This window comes from Stegastes partitus, unplaced genomic scaffold, assembly GCF_000690725.1.
Source record: "Stegastes partitus isolate 25-593 unplaced genomic scaffold, Stegastes_partitus-1.0.2 Scaffold256, whole genome shotgun sequence".
Lineage (NCBI taxonomy): Eukaryota > Metazoa > Chordata > Actinopteri > Pomacentridae > Stegastes > Stegastes partitus.
Genome location: NW_007577987.1, coordinates 508,907 through 526,797, shown reverse-complemented (window position 1 = coordinate 526,797; position 17,891 = coordinate 508,907). Strand labels below are relative to the sequence as shown.

The 17,891-nt window shown below is 42.0% G+C and overlaps 1 protein-coding gene across 2 annotated transcripts in view; it reads left to right on the top strand.

Annotated features, from left to right (window-relative positions):
- Positions 1-17,891, top strand: part of fat1a (FAT atypical cadherin 1a) — a 74,413-nt gene that overhangs the window by 1,494 nt on the left and 55,028 nt on the right. For both annotated transcript variants that reach the window (XM_008282081.1, XM_008282080.1), the window contains exons 2-3: positions 168-3,457; positions 16,870-17,184. In XM_008282081.1, coding sequence (XP_008280303.1) covers positions 196-3,457; positions 16,870-17,184 — 3,577 coding nt within the window. In that variant the 5' untranslated portion in view covers positions 168-195. The remainder of the gene's footprint in view (positions 1-167; positions 3,458-16,869; positions 17,185-17,891) is intronic.

The window sequence follows — 17,891 nt, the reverse complement described above, 5'->3', positions numbered from 1 at the left end:
TTGTCGTGACATTTTGGCTGTTTTCCCAGGTTGCTCGGACTGAGAGTGATAGTAACAAAAATGCTTATTTATTATTTAGATTTTGTTAATTGCAATAAATGTTTGTGCACGATTCTGACACTAAAAATTCAAATTTCTTCTTTTTTTTTTTTCCCCCCTCCCCCTAGGTGGTTCTGTGAAGATCACGGTACGATAATGGGGAAGCACTTGGTTCCGCTGCTTGTGCTGCTGCTGCAGCTCCTCTGTGGCTGCGCAGGGAACCAACGGATGGTGAGGGATGCCTCCATGCAGTTCACCCACTCTGTTTACAATGCCACCATATACGAGAACTCTGCTGCTAAGACTTACTTAGAGAGTCACACCAAGATGGGGATCTACATCACAGACCCAACGTGGGAGATACGGTACAAAATCATCTCTGGAGACAATGAGAACTTATTCAAAGCAGAGGACTACCTGCTGGGAGATTTCAGTTTTTTGCGGATAAGGACCAAAGGAGGCAGCACTGCCATTCTGAACCGGGAGGTTAAAGACCACTACATTCTGACTGTTAAAGCTTCAGAGAGGGGCACCAATTTAGAGTGTCGCACTAGAGTGAAGGTGCAGGTACTGGACACCAATGATCTGAGGCCTCTCTTCTCGCCAACATCCTACAGCATCTCTCTGCCAGAAAACACGGCCATACGCTCGAGCGTGGCCAAGGTCACGGCGACTGATGCAGATATCGGTACGAATGGAGAATACTACTACAGTTTCAGAGAGTGGACGGACATGTTTGCAGTTCATCCAACGAGCGGCGTGGTGACGCTGACCGGCAAACTGGACTTCTCTGAGACGAAGCTGTACGAGTTGGAGATCCTCGCCGTCGACAGAGGGATGAAGCTGTACGGCAGCAGCGGTTTCAGTAGCATGGCCAAACTTACAGTGAGGGTGGAGCAGGCCAATGAGCATGCACCTGTGATTACTGCAGTCACCCTGGCCCCCTCTGATGCAGACCATGACCCCACCTATGCCATTGTGACGGTGGAGGACAACGACCAGGGACCAAACGGAGAGATAGCGTCGCTGAGCATCGTGGCCGGTGACCCTCTTCAGCAGTTCAAGGCTGTAAGAACCAGCCCCGGGAGCAAGGAGTATAAAATCAAGGCAGTGAAAGATGTAGACTGGGACAGCCAGCCTTTTGGATATAACCTCACTTTACAGGCAAAGGACAAAGGCAGCCCCCCTCAATTTTCATCTACTAAATTGGTACATGTCGCTTCTGCACAGTTCAAAGTGGGCCCTCCCATTTTTGAACAGGCCGTTTACAGAGTCAATCTGAGTGAATTTGCACCTCTTCACACACCTGTCACTATGGTAACAGCTGTGCCAAAGTACCCACATCTAAAATATGCTTTTAGACACAAATCCGACAAGAGCAAGTTTACCATCAATCCAGATACTGGCTTAATCAGCACTGCAGGACCAATCAATGCTGATGCTTCCTCACAGTTTGAGCTAGATGTGGTGACCAGCGACAAAAAAGCGGCAACAAAAGTGGTCGTTGATGTGATTGATGTAAATAACAATGCGCCCGAGTTCCAGCAGACATCTTACAAGGCCACCGTTGATGAGAATGTGCCTATAGGGACCAGTGTGATCACGGTTAAGGCCACTGATCTCGACAGAGGGGAAAATGGCTATGTGACCTACAGCATTACCAATCTGACTCCTCAGCCGTTTGTCATCGACTACTTCTCCGGCGTCATCAGCACCTCGGAGGTCCTAGATTATGAGCTCATGCCCAGGATTTACAATCTCAAAGTCAGGGCATCAGATTGGGGATCCCCTTTCAGAAGAGAGGTAGAGGCATCAGTCACCATCACGTTAAATAATCTGAATGACAACAAGCCCTTATTTGAAAATGTAGACTGTGAAGTGACTGTGCCGAGAGATCACGGCGTGGGAGAGCAGATAACAACAACATCCGCCATAGACGCGGACGAACTACAGCTAGTGCGGTACTACATTAAAGCTGGAAACGATCTTGATCTGTTTGAACTGAACCCGAACTCTGGCATGCTCTCGCTGAAGCATACGCTGAGTGAGGGAGAGGCAGCTAAAGTGTCCTTTCATAGTTTGCAAATCATCGCAACTGACGGCGAACACGAGACCCGGCCGATGATCATGAACATAACTGTCATCACGGCACGCAAGCCGGTCCAGTTAAAATGTGTTGAAACCGGCGTCGCTACCATGTTGGCTGAGAAGCTACTTCAAGGCAGCAAAATCCACACGCAAACTGAGCCAGATGACAACTTTATGGACATTCACTCAGTCAACCGTTACACTCCTCAGTTTGCAGAGTCTTTCCCAAGTGTTATTGAAGTTAAAGAGGACCTCCCTGTTGGGGCCCGGATTGTCCATTTAAGTGCCACAGACTCAGATAGTGGCTTCAATGGGAAACTCGTGTATGTTATCTCAGGAGGAGACGCAGAAAGCCGCTTTATTGTAGATATGGAAACCGGTTGGCTTTTGATTTACTCTCCTCTTGACCGGGAAACCACCGACCATTACACCCTCAACATTACAGTTTACGATCTTGGGATTCCACAGAAATCCTCGTCACGTCTTTTGGATGTTAAAATTTTAGACGCTAATGACAACAGCCCTCAATTTTTGCAAGACTCTTATTCAGTTGAAATAAGCGAGAGCACACCTGTCGGGACGGAAATTATCCAGGTGGATTCAACAGACAGGGATCAAGGCGACAATGGAAACGTCAAGTATTCCATTTTGGGAGGCACAGATCATTTTGCCATCAACGAGATAACCGGCGTAGTGACTGTGACAAAGCCGCTGGATCGTGAACTCCATCCATTTCACGTCTTGAAAATCGCAGCGCGTGACCAGGCGGCGAACGAGCCTCAGCTGGTGTCCACAGTTCCACTTAAAATCACCTTGGAAGACGTGAATGATAACCCACCTAAATTTGTGCCCCCCAATTACCGCGTCAAAGTGAGAGAAGACCTCCCTATCGGTACTGTAATTATGTGGCTGGAGGCTCACGACCCCGATATCGGGCCTTCCAGTCAGGTACGATACAGCCTCATTGACAACGGAGACGGCAACTTCGAGGTGGACAAACTCAGCGGTGCTCTGCGGATCGTTCAGAATCTAGATTACGAGACAAAACAGGTGTATAATCTGACAGCAAAAGCTAAAGACAAAGGGAAGCCCATATCTTTGTCATCAACCTGCTTCATTGAGGTGGACGTGGTGGACGTGAATGAGAATCTCTACAGGCCGTTGTTCCGATCATTTGTGGAAAAGGGATTTATAAAAGAGGATGCTCTTGTTGGGACTTCTGTGATGACTGTAACAGCTGAAGATGAAGACAGAGGACGGGATGGAGAGATTCGATACTCCATACGAGACGGGTCCGGCCTGGGGATATTTTCCATTGACGAGGAAACTGGTGAGTGTCTTTATTCAATAGATCTATGTGAAACGTGTGTGAACCTCTGAAACTGGCAAGCATCAGCGTGAGGAAAGTTTTATGCAGCAAGAGTTTATTCAGTCATGTCCCCACTGTGTGGAACAATGAGGTAAGGGAGTCCTCTAAGAGACGGGTGAAGTTCCTGATTCCAGTCATTTTTCTTCTTTGGGAGAACTGAGGGCAGGAACAGATGGACCAGCTGTCTGTCAGACCTGTGTGGAAATTCCAGAGTAGTTTCTGCGGTACTAAGAACTGAGTATTTCACCTCCTCTTTTCTCCAGCTGTGCTCTCGCTCCACACACATACACGCTCCTTTATAAAATAGTTTCAATTTAGAAACGGTCAAATCTGTTTGACCTGAGGTTAAGATATTCTGATGGCATTTGAAATGGTTTTTACAACTGCGTTTTTTTTACGGGATGGTTGTGACGGCAAGGATTTGCTTGTGGATTTCTTATTATATTGCAGAAAATATGTTAATACTTGCCCAGCTGCCCGGAATGATTTCGACAGCTGACTCAAATTAGCTCAAAATAAGCAGTCTGGAATTCTAGGAGTTCCTACCCCAAACCCAGCAATCACCTGAGTTGGATGTTTTGGACCTGGCTCGCTGCCCTCCCTTTTAAACTCGCTAACCACATTCTTGGGCGGCTTAATGTGACTTTTTCCCCACATGAAATTAAATTTCTCTCTGCACTATGCATATTTAATGTCTAAATGAGGCAGTGAAACTTAATGCATAATACATTGATTCCTCTTGGCACATGTAACCTCAAAGTTTCACATTCACATAAGAAAGCAGGAAATGCGATTTATCAGTCCGCTGCTGACTTTTGCTGTTGTTAAAGTGGTTGCTATCTTTAGGTTAATGTTTATTAAGAATCAGACATACGTGAATTATTCATAAGTTGACAGGAAGCCTCCTCAGTGAACCTGTTGGGAAATCCTTTCTTCTGCCTGGTAAATTTAGCATAAGGAGATGAGCCTTTATGAAAGATGCGTCCTCCAGGGCTGTTTGTCAGCTGTTTGTGATTATTTCTCTGGTCGTGGTTGGGTATCGGATTTGTAATAAGATTGTGCTTTATGAAGAGGGATGCTGGGATATTTAGAGCTTCAACTAGTGACTGCCTGCTTTCAAGAGAAACTGTTTCAATTCGGTTTCTTCCTATTTTTGTACTAAACTGACTTTAATGGATTTTGCAGGAAATGGTGCAGATTTAAGATGGGTTGCAGTTCTGCTGTAGGCTCGGGTGTTATCTGCTTTTTTATACCTCAATATTTTACCAGCATTTCACCAGGTTGTTTTGTGTATAGAAAATAGAAAAGAGAAGTCGTTATTACACATGTATGACATTGTAGCAGCATGCAGTGCCATTTAATACCCATCGCTTGGGCATGTGTTACTGGGATTAAATGCTTTTGTCCCATCTTGACATGTGGGATACAGATAAAGTCAGTCATTCCTAGTGCCAAATAATTCTTTGTCTGTTTTAATAACGTTTAGCTAAAGCACTTTTGTCAGAGTTTGGCAGAACATGAATGATAAATAAGCTTTTACAAAAAAGCGCTGAATAATTTAACCTAATTAAATCCTAAGTATAAACTTGCCAAAAAGTAGCTCCTTTAGTTAAGCGCATACAGGTTGAGTGGACCCAGTTAATGAGCTTTTGAGCTATCATTTTGGTTTTCGTCGGGTAACTGTATCCCTGCTGTGCAGGCTGTTCATTCAAATGCTGCACTTATGTAAACTACTGGGGGTATTTATAGGGCACCCTGGTCAGTAGGGCTTTGATGCGTAACCTGTTTTTGACACAACTTTATCGTAGCAAATTGCGCACAAAGCTTTGTTCGCGTTGGTTCACATCTGGTGAACCGCATGCATTCTGGTGAACACTCCAAGATGGGAGGCCTGTATCTCCGCAAGTGTTTTCTGTCTTTTCTAGTTTGACTACCTCCCTCCTCCACCTAATGCCACGTGTTTTGCACCACAATACACTACATAATGAACTTACACGTTAGGTTATTATATCTTTTGACTGATCATACTGGGATTTCTAAATACCACTGTATTCCTTATTACTATCATATTGTCCGAACCTAAGCTACAGTGTTAGTCTCGATGGAGCCACATGCAGGCCTGCGACTGGTATCCACGTCTAACTTAAAATTTCGTGCAGGGCAAAGATTCTAGGAGCCTGGTTTGATCTCCTGCTTAATCCCGGAGGCATATATTAAGTGATTATCAGGAGGTGCAATGATAGGATTGTCCTGGGCTGGGTCCTGTCATTATGGATTACATCTGAGGTCAGTAGACAACTAAATACAGCCAAGGTGGTAATGCCCCTCCTATGATTTCACTAGACGAAGGGTGTGGTCTGTTAAGCTACCATATGCGTTTAGAATATTATGCCTCCAAAAGGAAAATATAAGCATGGGTGCACACCCCGCTATATATTCAGAGCTGCAGCTGCATGTTGTGAATCTTAACCAGAATGTTTTAAAATGGTTTAAATTTAGAAAACAAATGAATAAGTGGTGTGAGGAAAACTGCCAGGAGCCACACACCTTCAGTTATGAAATTTGTTTTTCCGTGTGGGAAGGAGTGAGGAAATCTGCTGAAGTTTTTTTTCCCTGTTTTATTTGTTGCTTGTAATCCTTAACCCATGCACAAGTGTTTGATGAGACTACATCAATCTGATGCTCTGACTTCATCTGGGTTGCAGTGTTCTGCTTGTTTATAAACCACTGTTCTTTCAGCTCTTCCTCTTATAATGACATCCACAATAACGCAGTAACAGCAATACTACGACGGGGGTAACAAAGCGTTGCTGTGGAAAGCGTTGCACTCTGGAGTGGTTGATGCAAGTAGACAGTGAGTGGATCTCGTAGAGTAGGTGTATCTAACAAATCCGAACAAAGGATGTATTTTAGAACAGGCAAACAGGCCGTGCTTGCTACCCACTTGACTGACGTTCTCAAACCATGCAAGGAACAAACAAGTTATTTGTTTGAGACACAGCGACTAAATTTAAAAGCGGCATCCATTATTGCTGTTTATTGAATACCATCCTGTTGTCATCTAACTTCCAGTAAATGGAGGCCCTTGTGTGCCAGCCTCGTCGTCTTCCTCAGTTGTCGTTCCTGTTCTGTGGGACTGCTCAGGGAGTCCATGGCAACTGTTTGTCCAGACATTCTCTCTGTTATTAAAAGCTCTGTGGTCATTGGATTGCTGCCATCTTAATTTAAAAGTACTCTTATCAAGACTGTTTTCTGAGTCCTTTCTCATGCTGTGGACCAAATTTACCACTTTTGGCTTGAATCGGAAAGTTTGATAATAGATGATTGTTGACCAACAGGGACCAAAAACAGTGCAAGACACTTGAGAGCAACAAAACTGAATATGCTAAAAGCTTTTGACATACTAAACATTATATATCTTACATTAGCCAACACAGAGTTTCAGCAGAAACAGCTGTCAAATCTAACTCTAATATGAGATTTTTTGTCCTGGTTTGTTCAATTCAACTATGAGAAATTCTGCATGTCACTTTTTTTCTTGTATGAGACACTAGTGTTCTTTGTTTCTCCACCATTTTGCTGAGAAGGAAGCGTACACTTTACTTGTGAGGGCTTTCATGCCATAAGTGGTTGGCTACTGTTTTATGTGTTGGAGCCCTAGAGGTCAGATGAGATGGGTTTTCAAGGGCAGATGCCAATTTTGAAGAGGCGAGCGTGGCAAATGGCTGATTTAGTGATTCCTTTTCTTACCCATTTCCTCTTTAACAAGGCTTTGCAGCTACAAGGCTCTAAAAATCATCGAAAAACATTTTTAAAGAAATGCTGGCACTGCTGGGCTAAACGTTAAACCCTGAGGTGTTGCTCAGCTAACTGTATGGTTGTAGGTTAATCCAATGGAGAACTACATATGTGGGTCAGTACTGGGGAAAGTTGTGAGGATTATAACTCCTCAAATTTCACACTCTGCACAAATTGAGCATTGCCAAAGAAGCATGTGCTTTTGCAGAGTCGACTACGGTGGCATTTCTGCACTTAGAAAGGGCAAAATCTTTATATCCATGAAAACAAGACACGCGCTAGTAACAGTTGAGACAGTGTTTGAGTGGAAAAAAACCCCCCTATGAACCCATTTAAGGTCAACTTCCAGTCCTATTTGAAACACACTGGCAATAAAACAATGCTTATCTTGATGAACCTAGGCAAGTCTCTACTCCTCAAAGTACACCTGACTCAGCCTGACACACCTTACATCCGGCACCAGTCAACAGATTCCAAAGAATAGGCACTTTTTATTGCCAGTGAGTAATTGTCTTTTCATTCGGCTTTGTCTGCAATAACTAAAGATTGTGCAAATCAGGAAGCTGCGTCCTAATTGATCAAAATCCAAAGTAGGCAGCTGCATGAAAGTCAGAGATAAATAGAGAAGAGGCACCTACACAGGAGGCCTTATTCAGCACTTCCAGTAAAACCTTCAACTTTCACGCTGCAGGGTGCAGTGATGTTAGGTGGAAAGAGTCGGAATTGAAGGATTTGGGTGACTAGCACTCAAGAATCTGCAGTTAGGAATGTCTGTAGTTAAGCATTTTTAATAAATTAGCTCGAGAATTGCTCATTTGTTTTATGGCTCATGCATCAAGAAGGAAGTATGTGATGAGTCAAAATAAAGGCAGAGTAAAAGGACAGTGTTGCTAAGGGTCAAATCACACCTTTGTTCATGATGTACTCTTTTATATATTACCTAGATTATTATACTTCTCTTTAAATGTCACTTAACCTTATTTCTAGTCTCTCAAAAGTAGGAATTCCACAATACCAGTTCTCAATACCACATTTGAGTCCCTAAAAAAACAAAAAATCAGCCAAATGAGTTCCTGATCATCGAACTCACATGCAACTCTATCTACTGTTTTATATTCCCACTTAAAAAAGGAAGGAGTAACTCAGGGATGTGTCTCTGTGGTGGGGATGCAGACACAACTTATTTTGAAAGTGTAGTCAAAGCAAGTTGCTTCTTATCTTCCAGTGGAATTATCCAATGACCGGAGCAGTGGTGTTGAGTCTACGCGAGACGCAGATGCTGATTGTATAATGTATGCATTGCCCTTTCTTGTTGGATAAAATATGCATTGCCCTTTCACTTGAAACTGTTTGCTGCCTGTGCTGTGAAAGCGTTCTTTGTGAAAGCAAATGAAACAGTTTGATGCAAAGTCCTGTTCCATTTACACACACACAAAAAAAAATTGCCAGCTCTTCACTTCTTTTTTTTTTTCCACCACGTTAAAGTAAACACATTCTTAACAATCATGAAAAAGACTATGCTTGTACTTGTTTATGGTCAGTCTTTTGGCATCAGATGTAGTCTTAAAGTGGTAGCTGTTTCCCTCTGTCCCTAATTTTCTATATGTTTGAGATAAAAGTTGGACTGCTAAGTGGCACATGATTCCAAATAGTCCTTGCTTGAGTGCTGTTACTGTGGAGATGGGACCAGGAATGTGCAGCGGGACAAAGTTGATTGTAGGTTGCTAAATGAAAAACACACTTTCCCTAGTTAAAAGTATGTTGTTCTCTCAGTCCATTAAATCTTTTTAAAGAAACCTAGAGCTGCCTGCTGCAGAGGACGTGCTTCATTGTGCGTTAATTTATGTCACGCCACATTCACCCATGAATTAGATCTATACTTTCTATTCCTGGTGATGTATTGCATATTTTGCATTTTAGAATGTTTGTCTTTCAGTAGTTGCTCCCTTTGGAAGTCACTTTTAGTTACTTCAAGTCACTGGTGCTGAAGAGATTCGGTGCCCCCGTAGTACTACAAACAACAGCGATATTTTGAAAGCGTCCTCCCCGCAGACACAACTGGGCATCTTCACTAGGGGCCCTCTCTGCTTAAATATTGACATGCTTTTGTCCTTTTATTCAAGTTTGAGCTACTACTGCGAGCATTTATAGTCAATTTCATGCTGTGTGATACTTGACAAGGGATGGCCTTGAACACAAATACACTCGAGTGCTGTTAAATACATAAAAATACATTTACCCAACAGCCACTGAAACAGCAGTGTATCCGTGTTGATTCATATAAACTCTTTTAATTCGACATTTTTCTGGTCTATTTGTCAGTTATCATAGCTACTTGTTGGCCGTTTTAGTGGCATTTTGGCCTTTGTCTCCCCCTACATGTACGAGTCTTACCTCACAGGACTTACTTAGAGCTACCGGAGGTGCACATGTGTAACACAAAGCATTTAGCATTTTGGGAAGTATGCATACTTGCTTTAATGCTAAGAGTTGATGAGAAAATACCACTCTCATGTTCGTACAGTAAATATGATACTCCCACCAGCTGTCAGTTTAGCTAATGCATGCAGGGAGCTGCTCACCAGCACCTCTTCAGTAGGGCTGTCTAGAGCAGAACTTTCAGCTGACACTTGATTGTCATACAAATAATTGTGAATAATGATTAAATTGCCTTTTTTTTTTGTTTGTTTTACGCCTCTTTTTCTTTCAGGTTAGTTGTATTAATGTCTTTGAGTGCTACCTTTTTGCTGCAAATCCAAAAAATCGCCTCCTCCAGGTTACTGGGCTCGCGTTTCTCGTCTGGCCTTAAACCAAAATGTGCCCACAGTCAGCGCGGTGGTGTTTTGTTTTGCAACTAAATCCTCTACGTTAATGTCAATAGATGCTCATCAAAATGCAGTCAGTTGAGAAGCCTTAAGATAAACAGTTGGCTCGTTAGCATCGTATGAGAAGGGGGTACAAGTGGTGGTAAGCTACGTGGAACTAGTGATTAGGATACGACATTCCTGTTCGTTTCATCCAACTAAACAGGTGAATGAAAATAATAACAATAATACCAGTCATGCACAATTATCATGGTCAGCTCAAAATATGTGTCCAGGCAATTATGCCAGAATGTGACGGACCTCTTTCAAAGATAGCTTTTTAATTTTGTTTGTTTGATCCATTGAAAAGGTGAAGTGTAAAAATAACACGTTGGTATTATTGTGTACCAGATTATTTCATTGGAGTCCTGTTGTCTCCGTCAGGTTGCCAGGCAACCAGCAAAGACTCAAGAAACATAATGTTAGTGAGCTGCTCGCTGTAGCTTCATATTTCCTGAGCAGTCACCAGAGTGGTAGCTAACTGTCAGCGAGAAGAGCATTAAGTATCCCAAAATATTCAACTACTGATATAGTGTCATGATAGCATTACTGTTCTCTTGTGTTTTTTTTGTTGTTGCGACCATAAGCAGGTATTGATCTGTAGTCATACGTGACATGAATTGGCTCGACTTCATGCATGAGAAGCCAGAAAGAGATGATTTTTTTTTGTTCGTATCTCCAGAGTGACACTTGAAGAGATAGCATGATTCTCTGCTCATATTATGTTCCCCTGGGAAATTGTTTGCTGTCAACCAAAAGTCTGCAGCACAGGGTATACAATGACAACATGGTATATGGATAGATATAGATGAATAGGCCAATAGAGATATAGATGTGCAGCTACAGACAGTATAGTGTTGGAAACTAGGAAAACATTCAGAGTGGTGGGGTACTGACGTGAATGGAGATGGACTCATTGTTATCAGAGGAACAAGCAGCGAGCTCTTCAGGGCTGGGAGGTATAGCAACTGCTCCGAAATAATACTGTGATATTGAATCAAGGAGTATTGCTCTGAGGCCTTTTTGAAAGCCCTTTGAAATAACACTGTTCCCAGTAACAATGGAAGCTTTGTATCGTCAGCTAAATCCCAAAAGCTATCTCAACTGGAATTAATAGGCATTTTTTTTATTTTTTTTTTAAATGGGGGGGAAAGAAAAATCCATTCAGTCATGCATCACCAATATGCAACAACTGTGTCAAAAGATATATTTTTTCCCCGTCTCTGCTGACTCAGATGCACAAATGAATGATTTTCATGTTTTCCTTAGACATGATTTTTTGTCATGGATGAAGGAATTCGGAGCTCAGTATCAGCGGTGGGTGCGCTATTGTTTTACACCCCGCTAAAAACACAAAACTTTCCCCTTAGCCAGCTGTTGACGGCCATATTTCTGCCACCAGTAACAGTATGTAACATGCCCAGTGATGCATGAAGTGGAAATGGCTCACTGGCTCAATAGGCTGTAATAGGCTGTCCGGTAGAAGGAGATAAGATAGACGTGGTTTGGGTGTGATAGTCTATCATCATTATGATTATCTCTGAGACCCATCCCAGTGCATTATGACCTCTGTGTGACTTAATGTGAGTCATCCTGCTTGCTGTAAGCCTGTTTATAATCACATAATGCAAAGGATTTCAAGCATGCAAGTGTAACTAGAAAGTAACAGGAAGATTAGATCAGTATAGATTTGTGACCATGGGCACCTTTTTTTTATAAAAGAAATAACATAAACTGAAAGGTAAAAATGTATTTCTAAAATAATCAGCTCTTTGTTGGTTTAGATTTATACATTACTGAAATGAAGAAGGGTTACACTTGGTGCCATTGTCACCGCCTCTCCACACGCAAGAATTCCAGTCTCAGCTATATTGTAGAAAAATATATTTATGACCTATTTCTTATTCAGTGTTTTCCACATATTGATTTAATCGGGGTGGGGCCACCAGAAACATCAATGGCTGCCGTAGTATTCGGCAACACATTTTAGTATTTCTTAATTTTTCATCTAATAGCAGCACTCATGATTGATTACAGTTTTACATTGTTTTATTTGTGGAGGCCCGCCACAGTATTTTATTGTAAAAGTTAAGTTAGCCAGCTCGCTCAGGCCCGTCCCGTCTTGTATTTACCTACCAGGTTCTTGGTGGTTCTTTGTCATTCAGCTGCCTGTCCAGTGAGTCTTTTGTTGCACAGACAGGCTCCAACTCCAACATTTTGTCACAAAGTACTTGGCAATTAAAATATTTGCAGTGGAGCATCATATATACAAATATATTTAATGCTATTTATTAATTGATTTAAAAAACCATGCCTCCTTCCAAACACACGTGCATGGCACTTTGCTGAATTACCTGCCGCTGTAAACAAAGTTAGTGTAGCTCACACAAATGCTAAAATGCATGAATAGTACAAATTCTAAATTGCTCCACATTGCTATGTTTCTATGCATTTGCAGGTATAAATTAAACAAATAAGTAAAGTAAGGGTTAGCAGTTAGCCTTAATATGCTAATATTGTAATTTTTACAAAGTCGTGCTAGCTTCTGCTGCAATGGCTTTTTGTTTCGATAGCTGATTGCCAGCACTGTTTACCTAGAACTGATTTAAACACAGTATTGAAGTCTTTAAATGAAGCTTAAAAGAAGCGATCTGACACAGTACAACTACTGGGTAGTACAAAGAACTGGGGAAGGACTTACCATACAGACATTTGAATACATTTATGAACAGCTCATGCAGCCTGGCCCAGACACATTTTGTTCCTTTTCAATTTGTGTATTAAAAGCATCAAAATATTCTTGAACGTCACAGTTTTTATAGCTGCTAATGGTTTCAAATAAATCTATTTTTTGACCTGTAATCACCTCATCTCGGTGCCTCGGGCTAAGCATTTGCATGACAACAATTTAACATACTTTTGTACCGTTCATTTAAATTTCTTAAGTTTTCACAGAACTTTCAGGCATTAAAACTGCATGACTTGATATCTTTTGTATCCTGGCGACACATGTCTGTGAACTTCGGGATGATGTGGTATGAAGCTGCTGGGTAGCAGAAGGCTTAGTTTGTAACTCTTTTTATTACACTAGGCCCAACAACGAGCTGGTGGAATTTGAAGCATTTTGCCAGGCTGTGGAAAGAGAAGAGCGAGGGGGGGTTGAGAAAGTTTATGTAAGCATGTGAGCTAGAGGCCTGAGAAGGCTGAGGAATGTGGGGTAGGGGTGAGTGAAATTAACGGAGGTAGTTCAAAGCAAACCCCAACAGAACGTACAAGGAAGTGCTGGTTTATGTTGCATTACCTCTACATAGTCAACACTTTGCAGGTCAATGGTTGATCTGCGAATGCATATTTCCACAGTTGGGTCAGAAATGTGAAAATCAGCACAACAGACTAAGTAGATATCGTCTAATCTCGTATTGACGGCGTACGCTATATTTAGAAACTTTCCCTTCTCGCGCTAGATAACTTGTGACATGCAGTGAAGTGTTTAAAGCAGGTTTTTTTTTGCAGCAAATTTCACCCTCTTCAAACTGTGGATAAGTGAGTTTCTGAAGAATAAACTCTTTGTGTATCTGCGCAGGATGTTGATTTAAGTGCATACATATAAAATACCTGCTGGTCTTGATAGTTGAAAATCTGTTGGCTGTCTGAGGATTCGACCACACTGCCACTGTGCTCAAGCAGCTTTGAAGAACAAAGCCAGAGGGAAAAGAAAAAAGTAAGGGAAAAAAAAAAAAGCGGAAAGCAAATCTGGCAGAGGCTGTTCAACAGTCTGTTTTTTTTTTTTTTTTTTCTTGTGGCCCAAGGGCAGGTTTTGCTTCTGCTTTACTGGGTAGGCTAGGTATATAGAGTGGGTGTGGCAAGTAAATTCTTCAGATTCATCTTTCACGTGCTTTGTTCGTAGCTATTCTCCCAGAGGCTATGGCAGATAGCTTTTCATAAGTGCTGTTTTAGACATTTAAGGTCAGTTTTTCCTGATAAATATGAACAAAAAGCTCGAGCATTTTAGAAATGGCAGACATGTGGACAGCAACCTCTGTGAGATCCTCTTGTTGCTTGTTTTTTTTTATCCTCAAAATATGAAGTTTTCTTATGTATGCTGATAGCTACAAGGAGAGGAACTATGAGCAAAAAGCATGACCCTGGTGAAAATGGAATTGTTCTGCTACGCTGGTGTCTGCCACTCAAATAGATGAGCACTCAAGCATGGGCATCTCCTTGGCAGAAGCACAAAAGATATCTTGTACTTTCCCAATTGTCTCTTCTTTTCTCTTGTACTTTGTCTTATTAGTTCATGTGCTTGTGCACACATGACTACTTCTGCTGGGCTCTACCTTCATTCCTTACACCAACCTCTCTTACCTTCTCACCTGCTCGTTCATTTAGCATTCTCTAGTTAATATTCCTTTTCCGCTGCTTCCTTTATTGGATGTTTGAAAGTTTTACCCCCGTATTCTTTTGCATCTCTGCTCATTGTGCCTCACATAAGAATTTCTTATTTATGTCAAACATTTGTCCTGCATGTTTTCTTCCAGTCGTGCTCATAATATCCACTACAACTGGTCAGCTTCAGTGGAATCACAAATCTGCCGTTATCATGGTATTGCAGTAGCCGATTTTAAAAAGTATTGCAATCATTTTGTATCTGTTGGTCTCATTTTGCGTTTTGGATAGAGTCATCTCATTTGCATTCTGGATATACTGCCCAGTGTTGTTTTTTGCCACGGGACTCTTGGCTTTGGGAAACATTGGGGAGCTACCTATTTTCCCTTGCCTGACTACCCTTCTTATTACATGCCTGAAGCTAAGTTGAGAGAGCTGTAATGATGACTAATGACAAGAGAGGATCCCAGGACGAAAATGCAGGGAAGCCAAAGTAAAGCGGGGCGAGAAAACAAATGAGCTGTACCCACAAAATCCCCTCCCGGGGTGCGAAATTTGTGACAAGTCATTTTGCTCGCTATCTCTTTTTGGAGTTACGTTTGATTACCCAAAACAAGTGAAACTCCTGGTAAAACTTCTTCAGCGCAGTTTATCAGGTTACAGCGAGTGAACAAAGGCTAGAGCAACACAAAGACACTCCATGTAAACTACTCAAACTTTGAATTGTGTCTTTATGCTTTTGTCGAGGCTCTGTATCTGGGCCACGAAAAACTGGGAGTGTACTATAGCTTCAGGCTCGCTGTAGGAAATGGACAACACCCCGTAGCCGCTAATGCTACGGACGTGATTCACTTTTATTAGTTTCACATAATAACAAAATCAAATATAGCCATAAATTCCATCGCAGCTATCAAGGTTAAACAGGTATTTCAAGTAACACAGACATGGAAATGGCTGCCGTTATTAAGGTTGTCAGAGTTTCCATTGTCTGGAAGATATTAGCGGGTTTATGTTGCCCTTCACAGAGGCAGATTTTGTGCTTGTTGAAATAATGGGACCCCACGTGTGCAAGTTATCCAGATAATACGCTGTTGTTGTTACATTAGCTGCTTTATTGCATCCGAGAACCTTGTTGTTTTGTTTTTGTTCTTACTCTTTTTAAGCACTGTAGCAACAAAAGGAGAAGAATTGTGCCAATTTAACCTCAATCAGTGCATTTTTATTCACACAGTAACCCGATGAGCCAATCGAGGCATCTGCTAGAATATGGCGTTCACAACCCTTGCAGTAAATTGATTTTTTACACTGTATGAAGAATCCGGATGGATGAGTTGTAGTCACCAGGAACTCAACAACCCCCCCCAAAAAAATGGAGGAGCTTAGATTTTATGCTGGTGGAAAAGAATGTCAGTGTTCTTATTCAGCACCTTTGGCAAAACCGCACTTTTTGTTTTTGTGACATTTCTTTTTGTTCTTTGTATAAAATAAAAACAGGAAGAAATTGGATCTCGTGCACCAAGGTACACAATAATTAGAAAGATTTAGGTCAATCTGGATTTGTAGGTTGTGCACACTCCAACTTCAGGTAATCCGGGGAGATTGTATATTGCAGGAGCAGTAATTAAGGTATCACCTCAGACTGTGTATGTAGCACTTATCACAAGTAAACTAACACAGAGAGCACACTTCCTCTCTCCCAAACCGATAGTCCTACCCCTGCTGACAGACACACACACTCTCAGTTATCCCTTCCTACAGCACAGCGTACCTCCTGAGCACCTGGTGAGTTCTTGTAAGTCGAGTCAAGACGGGGAAGGAAAACTGCATTGTTTTTAAAAGCAGGTACACCGATGCTGAAGACTGCATTTAGACTTTTTTTTTTTTTTACTCGTCAGCCTCATGTTTTGCCATATCCCCCGTTTCCACATTACAGAATCTACTTATTCGTCAGTTTAACCGGTGTAAACCTATACAACTTGTGTGCGTCTGAAAGCTCTTGTTTGCTCAGCTGAAGGTTACAGCCCCCACATGGCAGTGAAATGTAAACAGGAGAGCACTGACTTGTTGTTGTTAATATACCACCTTGACATCTTTTCAGGCAAAAGGCCTTTTCAGTCAACCCCTACATCTGCCTGCTCAGGGGCATCTGGTGTTCGAAAGCTTCTGTTCTCTTCATTGCCAGAAATCGATTTCAGAGATCACTGATAGTGCAGGCAGTAATGTTAGACTCAGGTCGTGTATTGCACATAAAAATGTTCTCCAACATGATGCGGACTTAAGAGTTTATTTATGTCTTTTTTTTTTTTTTTTTTTTAAATCTCTTAGGTGTCATTCGAACCCAGGAACTGCTGGATCATGAAACAACGCCTCACTACTGGCTGACGGTGTACGCGATGGACCGTGGCGTGGTGCCCCTCTCCGCCTTCGTCGAGGTCTACATAGAAGTGCTGGATGTGAACGACAATGCACCGCAGACCTCCGAACCTGTCTACTACCCGTCCGTCATGGAGAACTCCCCCAAAGATGTGTCGATCATCCAGATAAACGCCGTTGATCCAGATGCCAAGTCCACCGATAAACTCACCTACAGGATCACCAGCGGCAATCCCCAGGGTTTCTTCGCCATTAACACCAAGACAGGTAAGATGGCTATTACGAGGATGGAAATTAATGTCACTATAAATTGTGTCCTCAGAATGGGAAGTCCATGACCTCGTGTTGTAACACGGGACAAATTGTACCCTTGAAAAAGGCTGTTAGATTGTGTGAAAGAAAGCTTTTGACGACTACAAAGAAATCAGCTCATCGGGTGTCGCTATCGACGGCGGCCTTGTTCCCAATACACAATTATATTATTATTTCTTTTCTTTCTTCTGACATCGCTAAGGTCACACGGGAGCGTAGCTGGAAATACCACATGTATTTTCCTCACCTAGATACGCTAGCTACTGTAAAGGTCATAAAAACATACAAAGATTTTCTACATTTTAAATTGTCTTTTGAGACTCAATCCAGAGTTGTACAGTAGAGCACGGCTGACGAGGTTGCAAGCTTCTACGAGGTTTCCTGTTTCTTCTCTTTTGAAAAAGAAGAGCAGTGTGAACGCAGTGTTTTCACCCAGAACAGGAGTGGGTTAAGCCTGCTGGGGTTTTTCCACTCTAACACTCTAAAGTGTGTTCTCATATGGTAGTCCGGAAATGGTGTGATGATTAATATTTCATTGGACTCTTTTAAAGTTGCTAGAGCAGGCTATGTTTAGTTGAATAGAGCAGAAAAAAAAAATACTTGTAATAGTTGCAAAGTGAAGCCTTATGCATAGACCAAGCTTTTCTGTTAATTTACAGATT